Source organism: Bidens hawaiensis, unplaced genomic scaffold, assembly GCF_021521415.1.
Source record: "Bidens hawaiensis isolate Kalapana, Puna unplaced genomic scaffold, B.hawaiensis_p1.1 tig00000657_1, whole genome shotgun sequence".
In the NCBI taxonomy this organism is placed as follows: Eukaryota; Viridiplantae; Streptophyta; class Magnoliopsida; order Asterales; family Asteraceae; genus Bidens; species Bidens hawaiensis.
This window is the reverse complement of record NW_027491039.1, coordinates 3,117,946-3,145,440: the sequence shown is the minus strand read 5'-3', so window position 1 is coordinate 3,145,440 and position 27,495 is coordinate 3,117,946. Positions and strand designations below refer to the sequence as shown.

Below are 27,495 nucleotides of genomic sequence, written 5' to 3'. Positions count from 1 at the left end.
ATATTCCAATTTTGTCCTTAACTCATTACATTAGAAACTTGCACATAAGAACGAATAAACATATTGCCTAATTACTTTTATTGTGAAATTTCATTGAATTCTTCATTGTTACCCAAACCAGACAAAGAATTGAAAATATCCATTTCTCTCTCGTTTGCGTTGATGTTCCGCTGGCTGCTACTGCTGAATAATACCAGGAGGAGGTTGGCACCCAGTTTCCGAACCAAATCCCCCCTTCCTTCAAAGTACCGATTCCTTTCATCTGTTGATCAGTTCTCCGACGATGACTACGACTGCGATTACCAAAATCATCCCGTAAATCTTTTTATTTAATTAATTTACCATACCAAAATCAGTTTGTAATTCTATCTAGGGCGTTTGCAGGCGCATTCTTCCGTGGCCAATATTGATGAGTGGAAGTGGAAACTTAGCATGCTGTTGCAGCATAACCAAGAGACTGAGATTGTCTCCAGAGATAAAAGAGACAAGAGGGACTTTGACCAAATATCTAACCTCGCCAACACAATGGGACTTTACACTCAAATCTATGGAAAAGCGGTGGTTGCAAGCAAGCTGCCTCTTCCCAACTACCGCCCGGATCTTGATGATAAGCGTCCCCAAAGGGAGGTCGTTATCCCATTAAGCTTGCAAAGAAGAGTGGAGGGTCTGCTGCAGGAGCATCTTGATCGAATGCAATTCAACTCCGCTAATGATGTTTCTTTTACTAAGACTGATGAGCTGCTGAACCAGGATGCTGCTCATCCAGATCCTTTCTTAGATGGGAATCTTATGGAAAGGCTACTTCAGAGACGGAGTTTGCAAATGCGTAATATGCAACGAGCTTGGGAGGTAGTCATTTCGATTCATTTTACATAAACTTGATGTGGGAAATCGGCAGGTCGGCTAACAGGTCAAAACGTGCCAGTTTTGGCCCTATTTTATCCACAACTAGTTTCTCATATATGATTACAAAACTATATTATTTTATTTTTTTTAAATCAATATTTAGGAGGTCTTTATGCTTTAAAATAAACCTTTAAGCTAAAGTGTTCAATTTTACTTGTTGATTAGTTAGCGATTTAACATAACCTGAATCGTTAAAATTTCCACTCTACTTTTGATAGTAAAATTAACAGCTTTGATTTTGTTAATACTTTAAAATTGAAAACAAGTTATTACTTTTTTTTTACTCTTTATTGTTATCTTATCTTCTGGTATGAAATATTCGAGTATCATAGTGCACACATAATTCTGTCGGGACAGACCTCTGCTATCAAGAATTCAAATAGAAAGGAAGCAGAAGTAAGGGATTAGCTATCTAACTACAAACACTTTTATAAACAGTAAACACCAAATAGGAGAAGCTTCTTAGTTATATTAATTATAAAAATAAGGCCTGTCTAAGCCCATTACCAGTATAGAGAGACTGTATGCTTGCATTATTGTATCACTGTACATAATTGGTGTATGTTTTTTCATGTTATATCTGAAGGGCCAATATTATTTGCAAGTCAGAATAAGCCATAATAAGTAGAAGTTGATTTCATGTTAAAATTTAATCTAGTCTTCATGATTGAGTGGCCACTACTATAAGAGATTAAAGCAACCTGTAAATATTGAAGTATATATTATTTGCAGGTTATAATTATTACAACATTTTGTTATGCGTGGTTATAAAAAGTGGATGTATTAGTAAGTCGTTAGTGTACACATAGACATGAATACATGATAAAATGTTAAAACTTATGTAGTTGTGGTTGTGTCGTAAGTTTTTGTAATCATCTTATTGTTGATTTTCTTCTATTTAACAAATGTTGTTAATCTTGTGCTTGTTACGTATTCACTTAACAAATGTACATCCATATTTTTCAAGACGACTTGATAAAAATAATATTGTGCTTGTCTAAAACTGGTTGTGAAAGTTCAATTTCTGGCCGGAAATATGCAATATGTTGCTTATTTTCTGTTATAAATGCAGGAATCCCCTGAAGGCCAGAAGATGCTACAGGCACGCATGTCTCTTCCTGCCTTCAAAGAGAAAGAAAGGCTGCTCCAAGCAATTGCAAAGAATCAGGTTTGTCTTCTGAGTATATAATCCACCGATAATGTTTTTTTATCAATCATTAGCCATGTCATATTGAAAAATGTTGAATTTAACACGTACATGTATTTAAGCATACATGCAATACTATCTTACATGATTAGTCTAAATCGATAGGTTATTATAATTTCTGGAGAGACTGGATGTGGAAAGACCACTCAACTGCCACAATACATATTGGAGTCTGAGATAGAATCTGGTCGTGGTGCATTTTGTAACATACTTTGTACACAACCAAGAAGAATCTCTGCCATGGCTGTTGCAGACAGAGTTTCTACTGAACGGGGAGAGCCTCTTGGTGAATCAGTGAGCTTCTTTACTCTTCACTTAAGGCCTGTTTGGACTTCGCATACAAAGTTAATATTATTATTGATAATCATTTCAGGTTGGGTACAAAGTTCGGTTAGAGGGTATGAAAGGAAAAAACACACATTTGCTTTTCTGTACGAGTGGTATTTTGCTTCGTAGGCTGTTGAGTGACCACAATTTGGATGGTGTAACACATGTATTTGTCGATGAAATTCATGAGCGTGGCATGAATGAAGGTGCGGTTTTAGTTTGCATTTAAATATTTGGCTTTCATGATCAACTGTTTGTTCTTTAATTCTCAGATTTTCTATTGATCATATTGAAGGATCTCCTTCCACGTCGCCGGGACCTAAGACTGATACTGATGAGTGCTACACTAAATGCTGAGCTATTTTCCAATTACTTTGACGGAGCACCAATGATTCATATTCCTGTAAGATCGTGTTTCTGCATTTAGGGTTTGTTTTCAATACATTGCACTATGTTGGTCTTGATGCTGGATCTAATTTGGTTAAAAGTTTAGCTTGTAAGGGTTCCGTTTCTTCAGGCTTAATTTCTCCCAAACCATATTATTATGTATTACTTCGTAGAGAACATAATATTATGATACGAACATTCATTTGGGTTTAGGCCTATAAATGAATCGATTATTCAGTGAACCGTTTAGCGGGAAGTTCGTTTACGAATGCGACATGATAAACAATCTTTGTTCATTTGGTTAAAGTTAAAGTTTAAACAAATTACAAATGAAAATGAACACGTCTTGTTCGTTCATTTATGTTTGTGAATACTTGTTCATTTGAATCCGTTTATGTTTGTTCTTTTTCCTCCATATATGTTTGTTAGTTTAAGGTTGTTTAGGTTCATTAATACATTCATTTCAATTTTTTAGGTTTAATACAGTTTAATCTTGTTTCAATAATCTCATGCCAAACTCATTTTTGTTTATGTTCAGCTATCATCTCTGTTCAGTAGTTATGTTCTTTCATAAATCGTTTGTTTATAGTGTTTACAAACGAACATGAACACACTCATATTCTTAACGAATTGTTATTATTAGATGTATTTTATATTTATTGTTCTTGGTGGTACTTATGTGTAACATCTAGTCCTATTTCATTATCATCATCGTACTCGGTAAATCCCACCAATAGCAAAGCGATGGTAAGGTCTGAGGAGGGTAAGATGTAGACAGCCTTACTTCTACCCCGTAGGAATAGAGAGGCTGCTTCCGGTGAGACCCCTGGCTCAATGGTAGTTTTGCATCAAGCCTTGGACAAAAGGCACATAACACTCAACCACCGATTGTTGCGTGCGCCCTTGTCTTTCGGCTATCAACGCCGCCACATCTAGTCCTATATATAGGATCCTATTGTAATCAAATATTTTACAATGAATCAATAATACTACCTACGGTTTGTTATGGTATCACAGCCTGGTAAACCTAGCTGCCGTTGCAGTCTCTCTGCCTAACCCTAGCTGCCATCGCAACTTCTCTGTTTTTTTTCCTTTTTCATCCCCAAAAACCACTCCCTTCAATGGCGGTGATTGCAACCTTTACCACTGTAGAGAAAACTGCACATAACTCTCATAAGTTTGCTTTCAAGCTATCACCCACCAACTATGTGTTCTGGAAAGCGATGATTCATCCCTTCTTTGTCACCAACAATTTGTTCGGCTACATAGACGGTACAATTAAATGCCCACCACTGAAGACCGCTGCAACCACAGGCACAACCTCTGTTTACAACCCTGGTTATCTCCATTGGATCGCCAACGATGCCCACGTAAGAATGATTGTGTTCACCATCTTTGAATCATCTTTTCAGCATGTTCAAGGTACCACGTCTAGAGATTTATGGCTCTCTCTTGAAAGGGCATATGCACCGAACAACTCTTCTAGGGAATACACGTTAAAAACTCAACTGTTAAAGATTGAGATGAAAGGCGATGAAAGCCCAGCCTCTTACCTCAGCCGCGTGCAAGAGTATGCAAGAGTATGCCACTGCTTTTAGCTAATATTGGCGAACCCTTTAAAGACATGGACTTAGCCATGCTTGCTATTTCCGGTCTTCGTGACGAGTATAATGGCCTCAAAGCAACCCTTGTGGCTCGATCACCACCCATCACCTTCAATGAATTGCATGGATTACTCGGTGATCACGACTTTGTGATCAGCCGTCATACTCCAACCGCACCTCAAGTTTCACAGCCTCCATGGCTGGTCATGCACCTCATTCCAATCCCCCATCACAAACTTCATTCACCAGTTTAAAACAAATGGCGGCACAAGTAGGGTATCAACTCAGCCTTATTATTTCTCAAAATACTCAGCCTCAAGCCTTTTATGCCAATCGCTCATCCAACAATTATCGTGGCGCTCGTCGTGGAAACTCACGTGGCAACTTGCGTGACAATTACCACAGAAACCGTGATGCCCACACACAAGTGAATAGAATGGTATTGTCGAGCGTAGACACCGTCATGCTGTGGAAACGGGCCTTACCCTCCTTGCTCATTCCAACACCCCTCAACGTTTTTGGAATTTTGTATTCGAAACAGCAGTTTACTTGATAAGTCGAATGCCCTCTCGTGCTAATTCAACCAAATCACCATATGAGAATCTCTTCAAAAGACCCCCTGATTATTCCTTTCTTCGGGTTTTTGGGTGTCAGTGTTTTCCATATCTACGTCCGTATAATCATCACAAAATGGATTTTCGATCCACCCAGTGCATTTTTTTAGGATATAATATAGTCCTATTTATCACGGGTATCGTTGCTTAGATCTTAATACCGAACGCGTGTATATTGCTCGTCATGTTCGTTTCAATGAACAATTCTTCCCATTCACCCCCACTCCTACACCCACAATCAGTGACCAGATGCCTCCTTATTTTTCTTCCTACCCTACACCTATTCCTACAATTAAACCAATAAACCAACCCATTCCCAATATTACAGCTGAACCCATACACCAGCCCATCCTTAATATTCCAATTAACATTCCTAACCAGCCTACTACAGCCCCCACCCCTATAGCTCAACACACACCAACACAACCTACCCCACCTGTTGGGTTCGTAGGCCTTGTTGGCCCGGTTTATTATATGAAGTCAAAAGAGGAGACGGGTGTGGGCGGTCGGGCCCAAGCCCGGCCCGGTTTAGATTTCTTGCATAATAATTTACTAACCCTAGTTCAGTCTCTATATAAACAACATTATGTACTTGTAATATTTGTCACTCAATAAAGATATACCTAGTTGCCACCCGTGGACGTAGGTCAGTTTAGACCGAACCACGTTAAATCCTCGTGTTCGTTTATTGCTTTCGTGTCGTGTTCGGTTTCGTGTGTGCGTTTAATCCTAACAAGTGGTATCTAGAGCTTAGGTTCAGATCACGCGAAGAACACGTTGAACCAGCCGAGTCGCCGCCAAACCATCCAGCCGCCGCCACCCTACTGCGCTAGGGTTCCGCCGCCGCCTACGGTTTTCCGATCGCCGTTAGGGTTTCCGCCGTCGTTTCGCCGCTACTAAACCCAGCCCGCGCGATCTGCGTTTTTTTGTTGGTTCCGTTTGAAAGCTGTAAGCATCGTATTGTTCGATTCCAGGTTGTCTCTTTTGTTTCCGCTAGTGGCGTTTGAACAGAGAAGAAAAGAAGGGTTTGTATTATTATTTTTCTCTTGAGATTCATGCCAGACTAGGAAAAGACAAGGAAAAACAATATTATTTTGTTGACAAGGGAGTTCAATGGCCACCAACTTTATCCAGATTGTTTAATTTTTTGAGAGGGCCTAGCACTTTAGACAATAAACAATTATTTGGGTAAAATTCATATATTTTCTTTGGGACGAGATCATATTTTGCAAAGTACGAGCCAGGAACGCGTTAATCAAGATCCTATTTTAGTTGAAGAATCGTTGTCAAGTCAGAAGAAGCGTTAAAGAAACGGAGAACCAGTGCCAACCGCGTTTGTCAGGTTTATCGTTTCAGTTTAAAGTTTCGGTTTCTGATTTTCAGTTCGATATTCCGCTGCGTATAAATAGGTTGATTTTTTTTTAACAGAGTTCAGTAGAACAGTCGTTAAGTTCAGGCTCGTGCCATTGTTGTGTCTGTCTCTGTTTTTATCCAGTTTTTCGTTTTAGTCATTGTTATGGCAGAAGACGGAAAGGTTTCGATACAGAAGTTTGACGGACCGAAGTTCGGTTGGTGGAAGATGCAGATTGAGGCACTACTTTGTCAGAAAGACTTGGATGTAGTACTTGAGGATGAAAAACCAGAAAAGTTGTCAGAAGCAGATTGGAAGAAGTTAGACAAGAAAGCTAGGGCTTGTATTACATTGTCGTTGTCGGAAGATGTGGCGTTTAACGTCATGAAAGAAACCACAGCCCGTGGTATGATGGACGCACTATCCAACATGTATGAGAAGCCTTCGGCAGCGAATAAAGTCTATCTTATCCGAGAGCTAGTGACAACAAGAATGAAAGAGGGTGGGTCAGTTACAACTCATATCAATAATCTTAATTCGATCTTGTCCCGCTTAGTGTCAGTTGACATTAAGTTTGATGATGAAGTTCAAGGCCTCTTGTTATTATCCTCTTTGCCCGACAGTTGGTCGCAAACAGTGACTGCAGTTTGTAGTTCGTCTACAAATATTACTTTCGATGGGATTCGAGATCTGATTCTGGGAGAAGATTCAAGACGCAGAAGTTCAGGTGAATCATCAGGCAATATGCTAGTCACAGAAGGTAGAGGTAGGGGAAAACAGCGAGGCAGTGGGAACAGGAAGAGGAGTCAGTCTAAGACTCGTAAGGATATTGAATGTTGGGGTTGTAAAGAGAAAGGACACTTCAGGAATCAGTGTCCGAATGGTAAGAAAGAGGTGAACGTTACAGAAGACGACACAGATGACGGGGTCAGTAGTGATGAGGCTTTGGTTTGTAGTGTTGAGAGTAGCGTTGATGCTTGAGTGATGGATTCTGGTGCATCGTTTCATGCCACTCACTGTAGTGAAACGATGAAGAATCTTAAATTTGGGGATTTTGGAAAGGTTCGACTAGCGAATGATGATATTTTAGAGGTTACGGGTATGGGAGACGTTGATTTGATAACTTCAGCCGGTACTTCTTGGACTTTGAAAGACGTGAGGGTTATTCCAAGTTTGAAGAAACGTTTGATATCAGTTGGGCAGTTGGATGACCAAGGGCACGATGTTAAGTTCGGGAATGGGCAGTGGAAAGTAGTCAAAGGGAATCTCGTGGTTGCTCGTGGCAAGAAAATGGGTTCGTTGTATATGGTCGATATGTCACCGAAAGGAGTGGGTCCAGTTTTGGTGAAAGACAAAGTCCGGTTCACAGAATCTCGTGGGCAGAAGAAGGTTCGTTTTGCAAGTAACAAACCCAGAGCCAAAGTGAAGATTCAGGATGAACGAGCTAGGAAGGTTAAATCAGTTGGGGGACATCGTGACAGTGGGAGCACAGGCCGTGTTTCAGTTACAGTTCCAGGTCGACAGTGGATTAAGAAAACCAGTATTCCAGCTGTAAAAGTCTCTCCAATGAATTACTTGCTGAATATGGAGAGTGTTTGTTCTCAGGTTATCTCAGGATCCGGTAGTTCGTTACAGTGGGAGCCGGTAGGGACAGAGAATGGGTCAGGGGCAGTTTCAGCCGTGACTGACGTGTTGGAGCTCCGGGGAGCTTCAACGGGCCTTCAGGTTAATTGATGAGAAGGCGGTGGCAACTAGAAGAAGTTTAATATTCAGATTACAGAAGTACAATCAGGAGTGCAGACGAGAGTACTCAAGGCCTCCGAGTGGGAGATTGTTGGGTTCGTAGGCCTTGTTGGCCCGGTTTATTATATGAAGTCAAAAGAGGAGACGGGTGTGGGCGGTCGGGCCCAAGCCCGGCCCGGTTTAGATTTCTTGCATAATAATTTACTAACCCTAGTTCAGTCTCTATATAAACAACATTATGTACTTGTAATATTTGTCACTCAATAAAGATATACCTAGTTGCCACCCGTGGACGTAGGTCTGTTTAGACCGAACCACGTTAAATCCTCGTGTTCGTTTATTGCTTTCGTGTCGTGTTCGGTTTCGTGTGTGCGTTTAATCCTAACACCACCATCATCCACACAACATCGCCCTCGTCCGTCTAACCTTTGACCCAATTCGAAGCCCACATCTCGCTACAATCCTCAGCCTATCACACCTCCACTAGTCCTTCTGATTCCTTCGAACCATCCTCCTTTACTGTCGCCAATAAGTCGCCAAAGTGGCGCCAAGCCATGGCTGAAAAGTTTGAAGCCCTTGTTAAGAATGGGACATGGTCTCTTGTATCATTTGTTAAAAATACTAGCGTTATTAATTCCAAGTGGGTTTACAGGATTAAAAAGGATGAGAATGGGAATGTAACTCGTTACAAAGCACGGCTTGTCGCACAAGGATTTAACCAACAACCTGGTGTTGATTTTCAAGAGACCTTTAGTCCTGTGATAAAGGCTAGTGCAATTCTGGTTATTTTATCTCTAGCCGTAACAAACCAATGGCCTCTTCGACAGCTAGATGTCCAGAATGCTTTTTTCCATTGTGAATTGAAAGAAACTGTTTATCTTCGTCAACCATCTTAGCTTTGTTGACAAATATAGGCCTAATCATGTTTTTGTCTCCTACATAAGTCATTATATGGTCTAAAACAGACACCGACAGCCTGGTTTGAATGCTTCTCGGCTGCTTTGCATCATCTCGAGTTTGCTGGCTCCAAAACTGATCCATCTTTATTCATTCTAAACACTCAAGGCACCTTGGTATCATGTTCTCGTTTACGTGAATGATATTGTTACCGGTAACAACCCTACGGCTACTAATGATGTCACCACCAAGTTGGGTACCTCTTTTGCAATTAAAGATCTGGGTAACTTGCATTATTTTTTGGGCATTGAAATTGTTCCTCGTGGCGAAAACCTAATTCTGTCCCAACGCAAGTATATTTCTGATTTGATCACACGGGCTGGATTATCCGAATGCAAATCGGTGCCCTCTCCAATGAGAAGCTCGGAACACTTAAGGATGAATTAGGTTGCTCGTGGCAAGAAAATGGGTTCGTTGTATATGGTTGCTCGGAACACTCAAAGGATGAATTAGGATGAATTAGGTTGCTCGGAACACTCAAAGGGAATCTCGTGGTTGCTCGTGGCAAGAAAATGGGTTCGTTGTATATGGTCGATATGTCACCGAAAGGAGTGGGTCCAGTTTTGGTGAAAGACAAAGTCCGGTTCACAGAATCTCGTGGGCAGAAGAAGGTTCGTTTTGCAAGTAACATACCCAGAGCCAAAGTGAAGATTCAGGATGAACGAGCTAGGAAGGTTAAATCAGTCGGGGGACATCGTGACAGTGGGAGCACAGGTCGTGTTTCAGTTACAGTTCCAGGTCGACAGTGGATTAAGAAAACCAGTATTCCAGCTGTAAAAGTCTCTCCAATGAATTACTTGCTGAATATGGAGAGTGTTTGTTCTCAGGTTATCTCAGGATCCGGTAGTTCGTTACAGTGGGAGCCGGTAGCCTTCAGGTTAATTGATGAGAAGGCGGTGGCAACTAGAAGAAGTTTAATGTTCAGATTACAGAAGTACAATCAGGAGTGCAGACGAGAGTACTCAAGGCCTCCGAGTGGGAGATTGTTGGGTTCGTAGGCCTTGTTGGCCCGGTTTATTATATGAAGTCAAAAGAGGAGACGGGTGTGGGCGGTCGGGCCCAAGCCCGGCCCGGTTTAGATTTCTTGCATAATAATTTACTAACCCTAGTTCAGTCTCTATATAAACAACATTATGTACTTGTAATATTTGTCACTCAATAAAGATATACCTAGTTGCCACCCGTGGACGTAGGTCTGTTTAGACCGAACCACGTTAAATCCTCGTGTTCGTTTATTGCTTTCGTGTCGTGTTCGGTTTCGTGTGTGCGTTTAATCCTAACACCACCATCATCCACACAACATCGCCCTCGTCCGTCTAACCTTTGACCCAATTCGAAGCCCACATCTCGCTACAATCCTCAGCCTATCACACCTCCACTAGTCCTTCTGATTCCTTCGAACCATCCTCCTTTACTGTCGCCAATAAGTCGCCAAAGTGGCGCCAAGCCATGGCTGAAAAGTTTGAAGCCCTTGTTAAGAATGGGACATGGTCTCTTGTATCATTTGTTAAAAATACTAGCGTTATTAATTCCAAGTGGGTTTACAGGATTAAAAAGGATGAGAATGGGAATGTAACTCGTTACAAAGCACGGCTTGTCGCACAAGGATTTAACCAACAACCTGGTGTTGATTTTCAAGAGACCTTTAGTCCTGTGATAAAGGCTAGTGCAATTCTGGTTATTTTATCTCTAGCCGTAACAAACCAATGGCCTCTTCGACAGCTAGATGTCCAGAATGCTTTTTTCCATTGTGAATTGAAAGAAACTGTTTATCTTCGTCAACCATCTTAGCTTTGCTGACAAATATAGGCCTAATCATGTTTTTGTCTCCTACATAAGTCATTATATGGTCTAAAACAGACACCGACAGCCTGGTTTGAATGCTTCTCGGCTGCTTTGCATCATCTCGAGTTTGCTGGCTCCAAAACTGATCCATCTTTATTCATTCTAAACACTCAAGGCACCTTGGTATCATGTTCTCGTTTACGTGAATGATATTGTTACCGGTAACAACCCTACGGCTACTAATGATGTCACCACCAAGTTGGGTACCTCTTTTGCAATTAAAGATCTGGGTAACTTGCATTATTTTTTGGGCATTGAAATTGTTCCTCGTGGCGAAAACCTAATTCTGTCCCAACGCAAGTATATTTCTGATTTGATCACACGGGCTGGATTATCCGAATGCAAATCGGTGCCCTCTCCAATGAGAAGCTCGGAACACTTAAGGATGAATTAGGTTGCTCGTGGCAAGAAAATGGGTTCGTTGTATATGGTTGCTCGGAACACTCAAAGGATGAATTAGGATGAATTAGGTTGCTCGGAACACTCAAAGGGAATCTCGTGGTTGCTCGTGGCAAGAAAATGGGTTCGTTGTATATGGTCGATATGTCACCGAAAGGAGTAGGTCCAGTTTTGGTGAAAGACAAAGTCCGGTTCACAGAATCTCGTGGGCAGAAGAAGGTTCGTTTTGCAAGTAACAAACCCAGAGCCAAAGTGAAGATTCAGGATGAACGAGCTAGGAAGGTTAAATCAGTCGGGGGACATCGTGACAGTGGGAGCACAGGTCGTGTTTCAGTTACAGTTCCAGGTCGACAGTGGATTAAGAAAACCAGTATTCCAGCTGTAAAAGTCTCTCCAATGAATTACTTGCTGAATATGGAGAGTGTTTGTTCTCAGGTTATCTCAGGATCCGGTAGTTCGTTACAGTGGGAGCCGGTAGGGACAGAGAATGGGTCAGGGGCAGTTTCAGCCGTGACTGACGTGTTGGAGCTCCGGGGAGCTTCAACGGGCCTTCAGGTTAATTGATGAGAAGGCGGTGGCAACTAGAAGAAGTTTAATGTTCAGATTACAGAAGTACAATCAGGAGTGCAGACGAGAGTACTCAAGGCCTCCGAGTGGGAGATTGTTGGGTTCGTAGGCCTTGTTGGCCCGGTTTATTATATGAAGTCAAAAGAGGAGACGGGTGTGGGCGGTCGGGCCCAAGCCCGGCCCGGTTTAGATTTCTTGCATAATAATTTACTAACCCTAGTTCAGTCTCTATATAAACAACATTATGTACTTGTAATATTTGTCACTCAATAAAGATATACCTAGTTGCCACCCGTGGACGTAGGTCTGTTTAGACCGAACCACGTTAAATCCTCGTGTTCGTTTATTGCTTTCGTGTCGTGTTCGGTTTCGTGTGTGCGTTTAATCCTAACACCACCATCATCCACACAACATCGCCCTCGTCCGTCTAACCTTTGACCCAATTCGAAGCCCACATCTCGCTACAATCCTCAGCCTATCACACCTCCACTAGTCCTTCTGATTCCTTCGAACCATCCTCCTTTACTGTCGCCAATAAGTCGCCAAAGTGGCGCCAAGCCATGGCTGAAAAGTTTGAAGCCCTTGTTAAGAATGGGACATGGTCTCTTGTATCATTTGTTAAAAATACTAGCGTTATTAATTCCAAGTGGGTTTACAGGATTAAAAAGGATGAGAATGGGAATGTAACTCGTTACAAAGCACGGCTTGTCGCACAAGGATTTAACCAACAACCTGGTGTTGATTTTCAAGAGACCTTTAGTCCTGTGATAAAGGCTAGTGCAATTCTGGTTATTTTATCTCTAGCCGTAACAAACCAATGGCCTCTTCGACAGCTAGATGTCCAGAATGCTTTTTTCCATTGTGAATTGAAAGAAACTGTTTATCTTCGTCAACCATCTTAGCTTTGTTGACAAATATAGGCCTAATCATGTTTTTGTCTCCTACATAAGTCATTATATGGTCTAAAACAGACACCGACAGCCTGGTTTGAATGCTTCTCGGCTGCTTTGCATCATCTCGAGTTTGCTGGCTCCAAAACTGATCCATCTTTATTCATTCTAAACACTCAAGGCACCTTGGTATCATGTTCTCGTTTACGTGAATGATATTGTTACCGGTAACAACCCTACGGCTACTAATGATGTCACCACCAAGTTGGGTACCTCTTTTGCAATTAAAGATCTGGGTAACTTGCATTATTTTTTGGGCATTGAAATTGTTCCTCGTGGCGAAAACCTAATTCTGTCCCAACGCAAGTATATTTCTGATTTGATCACACGGGCTGGATTATCCGAATGCAAATCGGTGCCCTCTCCAATGAGAAGCTCGGAACACTTAAGGATGAATTAGGTTGCTCGTGGCAAGAAAATGGGTTCGTTGTATATGGTTGCTCGGAACACTCAAAGGATGAATTAGGATGAATTAGGTTGCTCGGAACACTCAAAGGGAATCTCGTGGTTGCTCGTGGCAAGAAAATGGGTTCGTTGTATATGGTCGATATGTCACCGAAAGGAGTGGGTCCAGTTTTGGTGAAAGACAAAGTCCGGTTCACAGAATCTCGTGGGCAGAAGAAGGTTCGTTTTGCAAGTAACAAACCCAGAGCCAAAGTGAAGATTCAGGATGAACGAGCTAGGAAGGTTAAATCAGTCGGGGGACATCGTGACAGTGGGAGCACAGGTCGTGTTTCAGTTACAGTTCCAGGTCGACAGTGGATTAAGAAAACCAGTATTCCAGCTGTAAAAGTCTCTCCAATGAATTACTTGCTGAATATGGAGAGTGTTTGTTCTCAGGTTATCTCAGGATCCGGTAGTTCGTTACAGTGGGAGCCGGTAGCCTTCAGGTTAATTGATGAGAAGGCGGTGGCAACTAGAAGAAGTTTAATGTTCAGATTACAGAAGTACAATCAGGAGTGCAGACGAGAGTACTCAAGGCCTCCGAGTGGGAGATTGTTGGGTTCGTAGGCCTTGTTGGCCCGGTTTATTATATGAAGTCAAAAGAGGAGACGGGTGTGGGCGGTCGGGCCCAAGCCCGGCCCGGTTTAGATTTCTTGCATAATAATTTACTAACCCTAGTTCAGTCTCTATATAAACAACATTATGTACTTGTAATATTTGTCACTCAATAAAGATATACCTAGTTGCCACCCGTGGACGTAGGTCTGTTTAGACCGAACCACGTTAAATCCTCGTGTTCGTTTATTGCTTTCGTGTCGTGTTCGGTTTCGTGTGTGCGTTTAATCTTAACACCACCATCATCCACACAACATCGCCCTCGTCCGTCTAACCTTTGACCCAATTCGAAGCCCACATCTCGCTACAATCCTCAGCCTATCACACCTCCACTAGTCCTTCTGATTCCTTCGAACCATCCTCCTTTACTGTCGCCAATAAGTCGCCAAAGTGGCGCCAAGCCATGGCTGAAAAGTTTGAAGCCCTTGTTAAGAATGGGACATGGTCTCTTGTATCATTTGTTAAAAATACTAGCGTTATTAATTCCAAGTGGGTTTACAGGATTAAAAAGGATGAGAATGGGAATGTAACTCGTTACAAAGCACGGCTTGTCGCACAAGGATTTAACCAACAACCTGGTGTTGATTTTCAAGAGACCTTTAGTCCTGTGATAAAGGCTAGTGCAATTCTGGTTATTTTATCTCTAGCCGTAACAAACCAATGGCCTCTTCGACAGCTAGATGTCCAGAATGCTTTTTTCCATTGTGAATTGAAAGAAACTGTTTATCTTCGTCAACCATCTTAGCTTTGTTGACAAATATAGGCCTAATCATGTTTTTGTCTCCTACATAAGTCATTATATGGTCTAAAACAGACACCGACAGCCTGGTTTGAATGCTTCTCGGCTGCTTTGCATCATCTCGAGTTTGCTGGCTCCAAAACTGATCCATCTTTATTCATTCTAAACACTCAAGGCACCTTGGTATCATGTTCTCGTTTACGTGAATGATATTGTTACCGGTAACAACCCTACGGCTACTAATGATGTCACCACCAAGTTGGGTACCTCTTTTGCAATTAAAGATCTGGGTAACTTGCATTATTTTTTGGGCATTGAAATTGTTCCTCGTGGCGAAAACCTAATTCTGTCCCAACGCAAGTATATTTCTGATTTGATCACACGGGCTGGATTATCCGAATGCAAATCGGTGCCCTCTCCAATGAGAAGCTCGGAACACTTAAGGATGAATTAGGTTGCTCGTGGCAAGAAAATGGGTTCGTTGTATATGGTTGCTCGGAACACTCAAAGGATGAATTAGGATGAATTAGGTTGCTCGGAACACTCAAAGGGAATCTCGTGGTTGCTCGTGGCAAGAAAATGGGTTCGTTGTATATGGTCGATATGTCACCGAAAGGAGTGGGTCCAGTTTTGGTGAAAGACAAAGTCCGGTTCACAGAATCTCGTGGGCAGAAGAAGGTTCGTTTTGCAAGTAACAAACCCAGAGCCAAAGTGAAGATTCAGGATGAACGAGCTAGGAAGGTTAAATCAGTCGGGGGACATCGTGACAGTGGGAGCACAGGTCGTGTTTCAGTTACAGTTCCAGGTCGACAGTGGATTAAGAAAACCAGTATTCCAGCTGTAAAAGTCTCTCCAATGAATTACTTGCTGAATATGGAGAGTGTTTGTTCTCAGGTTATCTCAGGATCCGGTAGTTCGTTACAGTGGGAGCCGGTAGCCTTCAGGTTAATTGATGAGAAGGCGGTGGCAACTAGAAGAAGTTTAATGTTCAGATTACAGAAGTACAATCAGGAGTGCAGACGAGAGTACTTAAGGCCTCCGAGTGGGAGATTGTTGGGTTCGTAGGCCTTGTTGGCCCGGTTTATTATATGAAGTCAAAAGAGGAGACGGGTGTGGGCGGTCGGGCCCAAGCCCGGCCCGGTTTAGATTTCTTGCATAATAATTTACTAACCCTAGTTCAGTCTCTATATAAACAACATTATGTACTTGTAATATTTGTCACTCAATAAAGATATACCTAGTTGCCACCCGTGGACGTAGGTCTGTTTAGACCGAACCACGTTAAATCCTCGTGTTCGTTTATTGCTTTCGTGTCGTGTTCGGTTTCGTGTGTGCGTTTAATCCTAACACCACCATCATCCACACAACATCGCCCTCGTCCGTCTAACCTTTGACCCAATTCGAAGCCCACATCTCGCTACAATCCTCAGCCTATCACACCTCCACTAGTCCTTCTGATTCCTTCGAACCATCCTCCTTTACTGTCGCCAATAAGTCGCCAAAGTGGCGCCAAGCCATGGCTGAAAAGTTTGAAGCCCTTGTTAAGAATGGGACATGGTCTCTTGTATCATTTGTTAAAAATACTAGCGTTATTAATTCCAAGTGGGTTTACAGGATTAAAAAGGATGAGAATGGGAATGTAACTCGTTACAAAGCACGGCTTGTCGCACAAGGATTTAACCAACAACCTGGTGTTGATTTTCAAGAGACCTTTAGTCCTGTGATAAAGGCTAGTGCAATTCTGGTTATTTTATCTCTAGCCGTAACAAACCAATGGCCTCTTCGACAGCTAGATGTCCAGAATGCTTTTTTCCATTGTGAATTGAAAGAAACTGTTTATCTTCGTCAACCATCTTAGCTTTGTTGACAAATATAGGCCTAATCATGTTTTTGTCTCCTACATAAGTCATTATATGGTCTAAAACAGACACCGACAGCCTGGTTTGAATGCTTCTCGGCTGCTTTGCATCATCTCGAGTTTGCTGGCTCCAAAACTGATCCATCTTTATTCATTCTAAACACTCAAGGCACCTTGGTATCATGTTCTCGTTTACGTGAATGATATTGTTACCGGTAACAACCCTACGGCTACTAATGATGTCACCACCAAGTTGGGTACCTCTTTTGCAATTAAAGATCTGGGTAACTTGCATTATTTTTTGGGCATTGAAATTGTTCCTCGTGGCGAAAACCTAATTCTGTCCCAACGCAAGTATATTTCTGATTTGATCACACGGGCTGGATTATCCGAATGCAAATCGGTGCCCTCTCCAATGAGAAGCTCGGAACACTTAAGGATGAATTAGGTTGCTCGTGGCAAGAAAATGGGTTCGTTGTATATGGTTGCTCGGAACACTCAAAGGATGAATTAGGATGAATTAGGTTGCTCGGAACACTCAAAGGGAATCTCGTGGTTGCTCGTGGCAAGAAAATGGGTTCGTTGTATATGGTCGATATGTCACCGAAAGGAGTGGGTCCAGTTTTGGTGAAAGACAAAGTCCGGTTCACAGAATCTCGTGGGCAGAAGAAGCTTCGTTTTGCAAGTAACAAACCCAGAGCCAAAGTGAAGATTCAGGATGAACGAGCTAGGAAGGTTAAATCAGTCGGGGGACATCGTGACAGTGGGAGCACAGGTCGTGTTTCAGTTACAGTTCCAGGTCGACAGTGGATTAAGAAAACCAGTATTCCAGCTGTAAAAGTCTCTCCAATGAATTACTTGCTGAATATGGAGAGTGTTTGTTCTCAGGTTATCTCAGGATCCGGTAGTTCGTTACAGTGGGAGCCGGTAGGGACAGAGAATGGGTCAGGGGCAGTTTCAGCCGTGACTGACGTGTTGGAGCTCCGGGGAGCTTCAACGGGCCTTCAGGTTAATTGATGAGAAGGCGGTGGCAACTAGAAGAAGTTTAATGTTCAGATTACAGAAGTACAATCAGGAGTGCAGACGAGAGTACTCAAGGCCTCCGAGTGGGAGATTGTTGGGTTCGTAGGCCTTGTTGGCCCGGTTTATTATATGAAGTCAAAAGAGGAGACGGGTGTGGGCGGTCGGGCCCAAGCCCGGTCCGGTTTAGATTTCTTGCATAATAATTTACTAACCCTAGTTCAGTCTCTATATAAACAACATTATGTACTTGTAATATTTGTCACTCAATAAAGATATACCTAGTTGCCACCCGTGGACGTAGGTCTGTTTAGACCGAACCACGTTAAATCCTCGTGTTCGTTTATTGCTTTCGTGTCGTGTTCGGTTTCGTGTGTGCGTTTAATCCTAACACCACCATCATCCACACAACATCGCCCTCGTCCGTCTAACCTTTGACCCAATTCGAAGCCCACATCTCGCTACAATCCTCAGCCTATCACACCTCCACTAGTCCTTCTGATTCCTTCGAACCATCCTCCTTTACTGTCGCCAATAAGTCGCCAAAGTGGCGCCAAGCCATGGCTGAAAAGTTTGAAGCCCTTGTTAAGAATGGGACATGGTCTCTTGTATCATTTGTTAAAAATACTAGCGTTATTAATTCCAAGTGGGTTTACAGGATTAAAAAGGATGAGAATGGGAATGTAACTCGTTACAAAGCACGGCTTGTCGCACAAGGATTTAACCAACAACCTGGTGTTGATTTTCAAGAGACCTTTAGTCCTGTGATAAAGGCTAGTGCAATTCTGGTTATTTTATCTCTAGCCGTAACAAACCAATGGCCTCTTCGACAGCTAGATGTCCAGAATGCTTTTTTCCATTGTGAATTGAAAGAAACTGTTTATCTTCGTCAACCATCTTAGCTTTGCTGACAAATATAGGCCTAATCATGTTTTTGTCTCCTACATAAGTCATTATATGGTCTAAAACAGACACCGACAGCCTGGTTTGAATGCTTCTCGGCTGCTTTGCATCATCTCGAGTTTGCTGGCTCCAAAACTGATCCATCTTTATTCATTCTAAACACTCAAGGCACCTTGGTATCATGTTCTCGTTTACGTGAATGATATTGTTACCGGTAACAACCCTACGGCTACTAATGATGTCACCACCAAGTTGGGTACCTCTTTTGCAATTAAAGATCTGGGTAACTTGCATTATTTTTTGGGCATTGAAATTGTTCCTCGTGGCGAAAACCTAATTCTGTCCCAACGCAAGTATATTTCTGATTTGATCACACGGGCTGGATTATCCGAATGCAAATCGGTGCCCTCTCCAATGAGAAGCTCGGAACACTTAAGGATGAATTAGGTTGCTCGTGGCAAGAAAATGGGTTCGTTGTATATGGTTGCTCGGAACACTCAAAGGATGAATTAGGATGAATTAGGTTGCTCGGAACACTCAAAGGGAATCTCGTGGTTGCTCGTGGCAAGAAAATGGGTTCGTTGTATATGGTCGATATGTCACCGAAAGGAGTGGGTCCAGTTTTGGTGAAAGACAAAGTCCGGTTCACAGAATCTCGTGGGCAGAAGAAGGTTCGTTTTGCAAGTAACAAACCCAGAGCCAAAGTGAAGATTCAGGATGAACGAGCTAGGAAGGTTAAATCAGTCGGGGGACATCGTGACAGTGGGAGCACAGGTCGTGTTTCAGTTACAGTTCCAGGTCGACAGTGGATTAAGAAAACCAGTATTCCAGCTGTAAAAGTCTCTCCAATGAATTACTTGCTGAATATGGAGAGTGTTTGTTCTCAGGTTATCTCAGGATCCGGTAGTTCGTTACAGTGGGAGCCGGTAGGGACAGAGAATGGGTCAGGGGCAGTTTCAGCCGTGACTGACGTGTTGGAGCTCCGGGGAGCTTCAACGGGCCTTCAGGTTAATTGATGAGAAGGCGGTGGCAACTAGAAGAAGTTTAATGTTCAGATTACAGAAGTACAATCAGGAGTGCAGACGAGAGTACTCAAGGCCTCCGAGTGGGAGATTGTTGGGTTCGTAGGCCTTGTTGGCCCGGTTTATTATATGAAGTCAAAAGAGGAGACGGGTGTGGGCGGTCGGGCCCAAGCCCGGCCCGGTTTAGATTTCTTGCATAATAATTTACTAACCCTAGTTCAGTCTCTATATAAACAACATTATGTACTTGTAATATTTGTCACTCAATAAAGATATACCTAGTTGCCACCCGTGGACGTAGGTCTGTTTAGACCGAACCACGTTAAATCCTCGTGTTCGTTTATTGCTTTCGTGTCGTGTTCGGTTTCGTGTGTGCGTTTAATCCTAACACCACCATCATCCACACAACATCGCCCTCGTCCGTCTAACCTTTGACCCAATTCGAAGCCCACATCTCGCTACAATCCTCAGCCTATCACACCTCCACTAGTCCTTCTGATTCCTTCGAACCATCCTCCTTTACTGTCGCCAATAAGTCGCCAAAGTGGCGCCAAGCCATGGCTGAAAAGTTTGAAGCCCTTGTTAAGAATGGGACATGGTCTCTTGTATCATTTGTTAAAAATACTAGCGTTATTAATTCCAAGTGGGTTTACAGGATTAAAAAGGATGAGAATGGGAATGTAACTCGTTACAAAGCACGGCTTGTCGCACAAGGATTTAACCAACAACCTGGTGTTGATTTTCAAGAGACCTTTAGTCCTGTGATAAAGGCTAGTGCAATTCTGGTTATTTTATCTCTAGCCGTAACAAACCAATGGCCTCTTCGACAGCTAGATGTCCAGAATGCTTTTTTCCATTGTGAATTGAAAGAAACTGTTTATCTTCGTCAACCATCTTAGCTTTGCTGACAAATATAGGCCTAATCATGTTTTTGTCTCCTACATAAGTCATTATATGGTCTAAAACAGACACCGACAGCCTGGTTTGAATGCTTCTCGGCTGCTTTGCATCATCTCGAGTTTGCTGGCTCCAAAACTGATCCATCTTTATTCATTCTAAACACTCAAGGCACCTTGGTATCATGTTCTCGTTTACGTGAATGATATTGTTACCGGTAACAACCCTACGGCTACTAATGATGTCACCACCAAGTTGGGTACCTCTTTTGCAATTAAAGATCTGGGTAACTTGCATTATTTTTTGGGCATTGAAATTGTTCCTCGTGGCGAAAACCTAATTCTGTCCCAACGTAAGTATATTTCTGATTTGATCACACGGGCTGGATTATCCGAATGCAAATCGGTGCCCTCTCCAATGAGAAGCTCGGAACACTTAAGGATGAATTAGGTTGCTCGTGGCAAGAAAATGGGTTCGTTGTATATGGTTGCTCGGAACACTCAAAGGATGAATTAGGATGAATTAGGTTGCTCGGAACACTCAAAGGGAATCTCGTGGTTGCTCGTGGCAAGAAAATGGGTTCGTTGTATATGGTCGATATGTCACCGAAAGGAGTGGGTCCAGTTTTGGTGAAAGACAAAGTCCGGTTCACAGAATCTCGTGGGCAGAAGAAGGTTCGTTTTGCAAGTAACAAACCCAGAGCCAAAGTGAAGATTCAGGATGAACGAGCTAGGAAGGTTAAATCAGTTGGGGGACATCGTGACAGTGGGAGCACAGGTCGTGTTTCAGTTACAGTTCCAGGTCGACAGTGGATTAAGAAAACCAGTATTCCAGCTGTAAAAGTCTCTCCAATGAATTACTTGCTGAATATGGAGAGTGTTTGTTCTCAGGTTATCTCAGGATCCGGTAGTTCGTTACAGTGGGAGCCGGTAGGGACAGAGAATGGGTCAGGGGCAGTTTCAGCCGTGACTGACGTGTTGGAGCTCCGGGGAGCTTCAACGGGCCTTCAGGTTAATTGATGAGAAGGCGGTGGCAACTAGAAGAAGTTTAATGTTCAGATTACAGAAGTACAATCAGGAGTGCAGACGAGAGTACTCAAGGCCTCCGAGTGGGAGATTGTTGGGTTCGTAGGCCTTGTTGGCCCGGTTTATTATATGAAGTCAAAAGAGGAGACGGGTGTGGGCGGTCGGGCCCAAGCCCGGCCCGGTTTAGATTTCTTGCATAATAATTTACTAACCCTAGTTCAGTCTCTATATAAACAACATTATGTACTTGTAATATTTGTCACTCAATAAAGATATACCTAGTTGCCACCCGTGGACGTAGGTCTGTTTAGACCGAACCACGTTAAATCCTCGTGTTCGTTTATTGCTTTCGTGTCGTGTTCGGTTTCGTGTGTGCGTTTAATCCTAACACCACCATCATCCACACAACATCGCCCTCGTCCGTCTAACCTTTGACCCAATTCGAAGCCCACATCTCGCTACAATCCTCAGCCTATCACACCTCCACTAGTCCTTCTGATTCCTTCGAACCATCCTCCTTTACTGTCGCCAATAAGTCGCCAAAGTGGCGCCAAGCCATGGCTGAAAAGTTTGAAGCCCTTGTTAAGAATGGGACATGGTCTCTTGTATCATTTGTTAAAAATACTAGCGTTATTAATTCCAAGTGGGTTTACAGGATTAAAAAGGATGAGAATGGGAATGTAACTCGTTACAAAGCACGGCTTGTCGCACAAGGATTTAACCAACAACCTGGTGTTGATTTTCAAGAGACCTTTAGTCCTGTGATAAAGGCTAGTGCAATTCTGGTTATTTTATCTCTAGCCGTAACAAACCAATGGCCTCTTCGACAGCTAGATGTCCAGAATGCTTTTTTCCATTGTGAATTGAAAGAAACTGTTTATCTTCGTCAACCATCTTAGCTTTGTTGACAAATATAGGCCTAATCATGTTTTTGTCTCCTACATAAGTCATTATATGGTCTAAAACAGACACCGACAGCCTGGTTTGAATGCTTCTCGGCTGCTTTGCATCATCTCGAGTTTGCTGGCTCCAAAACTGATCCATCTTTATTCATTCTAAACACTCAAGGCACCTTGGTATCATGTTCTCGTTTACGTGAATGATATTGTTACCGGTAACAACCCTACGGCTACTAATGATGTCACCACCAAGTTGGGTACCTCTTTTGCAATTAAAGATCTGGGTAACTTGCATTATTTTTTGGGCATTGAAATTGTTCCTCGTGGCGAAAACCTAATTCTGTCCCAACGCAAGTATATTTCTGATTTGATCACACGGGCTGGATTATCCGAATGCAAATCGGTGCCCTCTCCAATGAGAAGCTCGGAACACTTAAGGCTTGGCGACAGCCCGTTATTGGCTGATCCTACCAAATATTGTCAAACAGTTGGAGCTCTTCAATATACCTCTCTATCGAGACCCGATATCACCTTTGCTGTCAATAAAGTTTGTCAATTTATGCATGCTCCAACTGAAAATCATTGGTCAGCTGTAAAACGGATTTTACGTTATCTCAACGGTACCTCTCATTTTGGTCTTTTTATTTTTTATTCAGCATTATTCTTGGTCTTCTCTTCATGCTTTCACTGATGCTCATTGGCGCACTACTCTGAAAGCGTATTCCGACGCTGATTGGGCCAGGTGTCCAGATGATCGTCGGTCCACCAGGGGTGGGGGTTGCCGTCTACGTAGGATCAAATCTTATTTCGTGGAATGCTCGCAAACAACGCACGCTCTTGCTGACACTGTTACTGAAATAACATGGTTGGAGGTTCTCTTAAAAGAACTTGGTATTGTCTCCAAGGTTTCACCCACGCTTTGGTGTGACAATTTGGGTGCCACGTATCTCGCTGCCATCCCGTGTTCCATGCCCGCACAAAACACGTTGAAGTCGATTATCATTTTGTTCGTGAGAAGGTTGCTCGGGGGAAACTACATGTTCATATCTATGCATGACCAGATAGCTGATGCTTTTACAAAGCCACTACCGTCACAAAGATGTTAAGGTCCAAGTTGCAGGTCGTTCCCCGCCCTCAACTTGCCGGGGGGGGGGGGGGGGTGATGTTAGACAATATTATTAGATGTATTTTATATTTATTGTTCTTGGTGGTACTTAAGTGTAGTATCTAGTCCTATATATAGGATCCTATTGTAATCAAATATTTTACAATGAATCAATAATGCTACCTACGGTTTATTACGAATGAACACAAACAAGAAAACCCTGTTCGTTTAATTGTTCGAACACGATCATTTGAATATAGGGCTTCACTCACCCAGTGAGGGCACATTTCTTAGAGGATGTATTGGAGATCACTGGATATAAATTGACTGCTTTCAACCAAATTGATGATTATGGCCAAGAAAAGTTGTGGAAGACAGAAAGGCAGTTAGTTCCTCGCAAAAGGAAAAACAGCCTCACTCTTCTTGTTGAGGTAAATTTAAAGTTTAATGTGAACAAGTTATTGTTTTGTTATCAATTATTAAGCAATTGATACCCATTTGCTTTATTTTACAGGATGCATTGAGTCAATCAAGCTTTGAAAACTATAGCTCAAAGGCACGTGATTCTTTGTCTTGCTGGACACCCGATAGTATTGGGTTTAATCTTATAGAAGCAGTTTTGTGTCATATATGCCGTAAGGAAAGACCAGGTGCTGTCCTGGTATTTATGACCGGGTGGGATGATATTAATAGTTTGAGGAATCAACTTAAAGCCCATCCTTTAGTTGGAGATCCTAACAGGGTTCAACTGCTGACATGTCATGGTTCCATGGCAACTTCTGAACAGGTTTCACTTCAATTCCTGTACCATCATTATTGTCATTAATTACAGTATTACAATTTTTTATAAAACATTTATGCAGAAACTCATATTTGAGAAGCCACCTCCAAATGTGCGTAAAATAGTACTTGCAACAAATATGGCAGAAGCAAGTATCACAATCAATGATGTTGTTTTTGTGGTTGACTGTGGAAAAGCTAAAGAAACCACATATGATGCTCTTAATAATACTCCTTGTCTGTTACCTTCATGGATATCTCAAGCATCTGCTCGACAAGTAAGTTAAAAAAGTTATTAAACCTAAATAACTTCAAAAAATTATAATTCTTTATTTTTTATTTTGTATTCTAGAGAAGAGGCAGGGCCGGGCGTGTGCAACCAGGAGAATGCTACCATCTTTATCCTCGATGTGTTTATCAAGCTTTCTCTGAATATCAGCTTCCCGAGCTTTTAAGAACTCCCCTGAATTCTCTTTGCTTGCAAATAAAAAGTTTGCAGGTTGGTAGTATTGGGGAGTTTTTGTCAGCTGCTTTACAGCCGCCAGAGCCATTGGCTGTAAGTAGTAACTGTATAGTTAATATCACATTAGTTAGGTTTAGATCTGTCTCATGAATCATAGTACAGTGGGATAACTTCTATTACTTTTAAGGTTCAAAACGCAGTGGATTTTTTGAAGATGATTGGAGCATTAGATGAGAATGAGAACCTTACACATCTTGGTTAGTTTATATTTGATCACTATGATGTGAACACAGATGCATAGATTTACGTGCAGATTCTCAAATGCGTCTCATTTGTTCTTTCTTAAATAAAGGTCAGTATCTGGCAATGCTTCCACTGGATCCAAAGTTAGGGAAAATGCTGATAATGGGTGCTTTCTTTCGCTGTTTTGATCCTATTCTTACGATTGTTGCCGGACTCAGTGTCCGAGATCCTTTTCTTTTGCCTCATGAGAAGAAAGATGTGAGTGAAACAAAATATCCAAATAATAAAAGCTTCTGATTTGGTTATTATGCTTTGATATGTTGTTTTTAATAAACAATAGTATTTATGTACATATGTTTCAGCAAGCTAGTACAGCAAAATCTAGATTTTCTGCAAAGGATTACAGTGATCATATGGCGCTGGTGCGTGCATATGAAGGATGGAAAGAAGCTGAACGAGAAGGATCGGCTTATGAGTATTGCTGGAGGAATTTTCTTTCTGCACAAACACTTCAAGCTATTCATTCTCTCAGGAATCAGTTTCACTACATCTTGAAAGATGCCCAGTTACTTGAGCCTGAAGCAACCCTCAACAATAGGTTGAGCCATAATCAATCATTGGTTAGAGCCATTATATGCGCCGGCCTCTTTCCTGGCATTGCATCTGTAGTGGTATACTTATTCACTTTAAATAATCTTGTATGAGTTAATATTAGGGGTGACAATAAACCCTTGCATATAATATTAATATTAATATTATAGTTTTTGTATACTGTAGCATAGGGAGACATCAATGTCTTTTAAAACTATGGATGATGGCCAGGTTTTGCTCTATGCGGTAAGTATTAAACAGAGTTGATATTTTTTGCCCGCAATCTTTTTATTTATTTATTTATTGCTAATTGATACTTCTTTTAGAATTCCGTAAACACGCGATACCAGACGATACCATATCCATGGCTGGTCTTTGGGGAAAAAGTGAAGGTCAACACGGTCTTTATACGTGATTCTACTGGAGTATCTGATTCGACTTTAATCCTCTTTGGTGGCGGTCTGGTCAATGGCGTTTCGGTAATTTCATATACATAAGATATTATTAGCTGTCTTCTAAGGGTTATAATATTTTGGTTTTCTTTTTTATAGCCTGGACACTTGAAAATGCTAGGAGGGTATATTGATTTCTTCATGGATCCTAGTTTGGCAGAGTCATTTGTCAACCTAAAACAAGAACTTGATCAGCTCTTGCAAAAGAAGGTCAGTAGGCTAGTAACTGAATGTTTGGTGGGAAGCTCGTTTATGTCGTTGATATAATATACAAATGAACATTAGCCTGTCATTTTGTTCGTTTAGCTAAACGAACAAACATGAACGCATGCCTTGTTCGTTGTTCGTTCATTTATGTTCATGAATGTTTGCTTATGTTCGTTTGTGTTTGTTCGTTTAAATATTCATTAATATTTTAAGCCCCTTACAATTTATTTGTAGTTTTATAAAATTAAAATACACCTATTACAATTTACAATTTACTCTGGTTTTGTTAATTTGTTTAGTACAACATATTGATGTTCATTTATGTTATGCTCGTTTGTTTGTGTTTGTTTGTTGACGTTCGTGAACCGTTAGTTTATACCATTAACGAGCGAACATAAAAGAACATGAACACCCTCATTTTCCTAATAAACGTATACGAACAAGAGTCTACGTTCTTTTAATTGTTCGTGTTCTTGTTCAGTCAAAGTTATACCAACGAGCATGAACGTGGTTCATGTTCGTTTGGTTCATTTACAAGCCTAAAGGTCAGACCTCAATCATTACTTTTGATAATGCAAGAACTATACCTATAAACAGGTTGTGTCGGTTAAGTTTATCTGTAACGATTTTAAACTGCCACCTTGCAGCTTAAAGATCCCAAGGTTGACATCCACAAAGAAGGCAAGTATCTCATGCTTGCGGTTCAAGAGCTCGTGTCAGGAGACCAATGTGAAGGGAGATTTGTATTCGGTCGCGAAAGCAAAAAGTCAATCGAGTCAAACGACAAAGATATATTCACACGAGATGGAGCAAACCCGAAAAGCTTGCTGCAAACCTTGCTTATGCGAGCGGGCCACTCTCCGCCAAAATACAAAACAAAGCATCTAAAAACAAATGAATTTAGAGCGTTAGTTGAGTTCAAAGGGATGCAGTTTGTAGGAAAACCAAAAAGAAATAAACAGCTTGCTGAGAGGGATGCTGCGGTTGAGGCGTTAGCTTGGTTGACTCACACTTCTGGGTCAAATAAACAACAAGATGATGATAATTCTCCACCTGATGTAACCGACAGCATGCTTAAGAGTACTCGCAGAAGACCAAAATCTCGTTCGGGCTGAGGGTAAATTAGTCTTTTGATTGGATAAAAAAATGTATAAAGTTGAGAGAAGGGAACCAGATTTTGCTGGTAGTTTGTGAGGCATGAAAACCCAGCTTGCATGGCCCAGGCCCGGATCCGGTGAGGATCAGTTTGTTCTGATATGAATTGGCCTTTACTAAAGGAACTTGGTTAAATTAACAACCATGGAAGAAAAGAAAAGAACTTGGGTAAGTTGATTCAAAAGTTTTTGGTCGGTTATTGAAGAAGCTTTTTGTGAAT

At 41.8% G+C, this 27,495-nt stretch overlaps 1 protein-coding gene across 1 annotated transcript; it reads left to right on the top strand.

Annotated features, from left to right (window-relative positions):
* The first annotated feature begins 253 nt into the window (after window positions 1–253).
* On the top strand, window positions 254–27,495 carry LOC143530531 (DExH-box ATP-dependent RNA helicase DExH3-like). Its single transcript, XM_077026045.1, has 17 exons — window positions 254–315; window positions 385–849; window positions 1,979–2,074; window positions 2,219–2,407; window positions 2,487–2,646; window positions 2,713–2,843; window positions 23,645–23,815; window positions 23,899–24,171; window positions 24,248–24,442; window positions 24,517–24,720; window positions 24,815–24,884; window positions 24,980–25,128; window positions 25,233–25,541; window positions 25,648–25,707; window positions 25,788–25,940; window positions 26,013–26,123; window positions 26,768–27,495. The coding sequence occupies exons 2-17, from the start codon at window positions 433–435 to the stop codon at window positions 27,233–27,235; spliced, it is 3,156 nt and encodes a 1,051-aa protein (XP_076882160.1). The 5' UTR covers window positions 254–315; window positions 385–432; the 3' UTR covers window positions 27,236–27,495.

Bases quoted from the DNA above. Each gene is read 5' to 3' on its own strand.
- LOC143530531 (XM_077026045.1), top strand. From the start codon at position 433: ATGCTGTTGCAGCATAACCAAGAGACTGAGATTGTCTCCAGAGATAAA. The intron at 850-1,978 runs GTAGTCATTTCG...TTATAAATGCAG, and splicing joins ATATGCAACGAGCTTGGGAG to GAATCCCCTGAAGGCCAGAA. The intron at 24,885-24,979 runs GTTAGTTTATAT...TCTTAAATAAAG, and splicing joins TGAGAACCTTACACATCTTG to GTCAGTATCTGGCAATGCTT.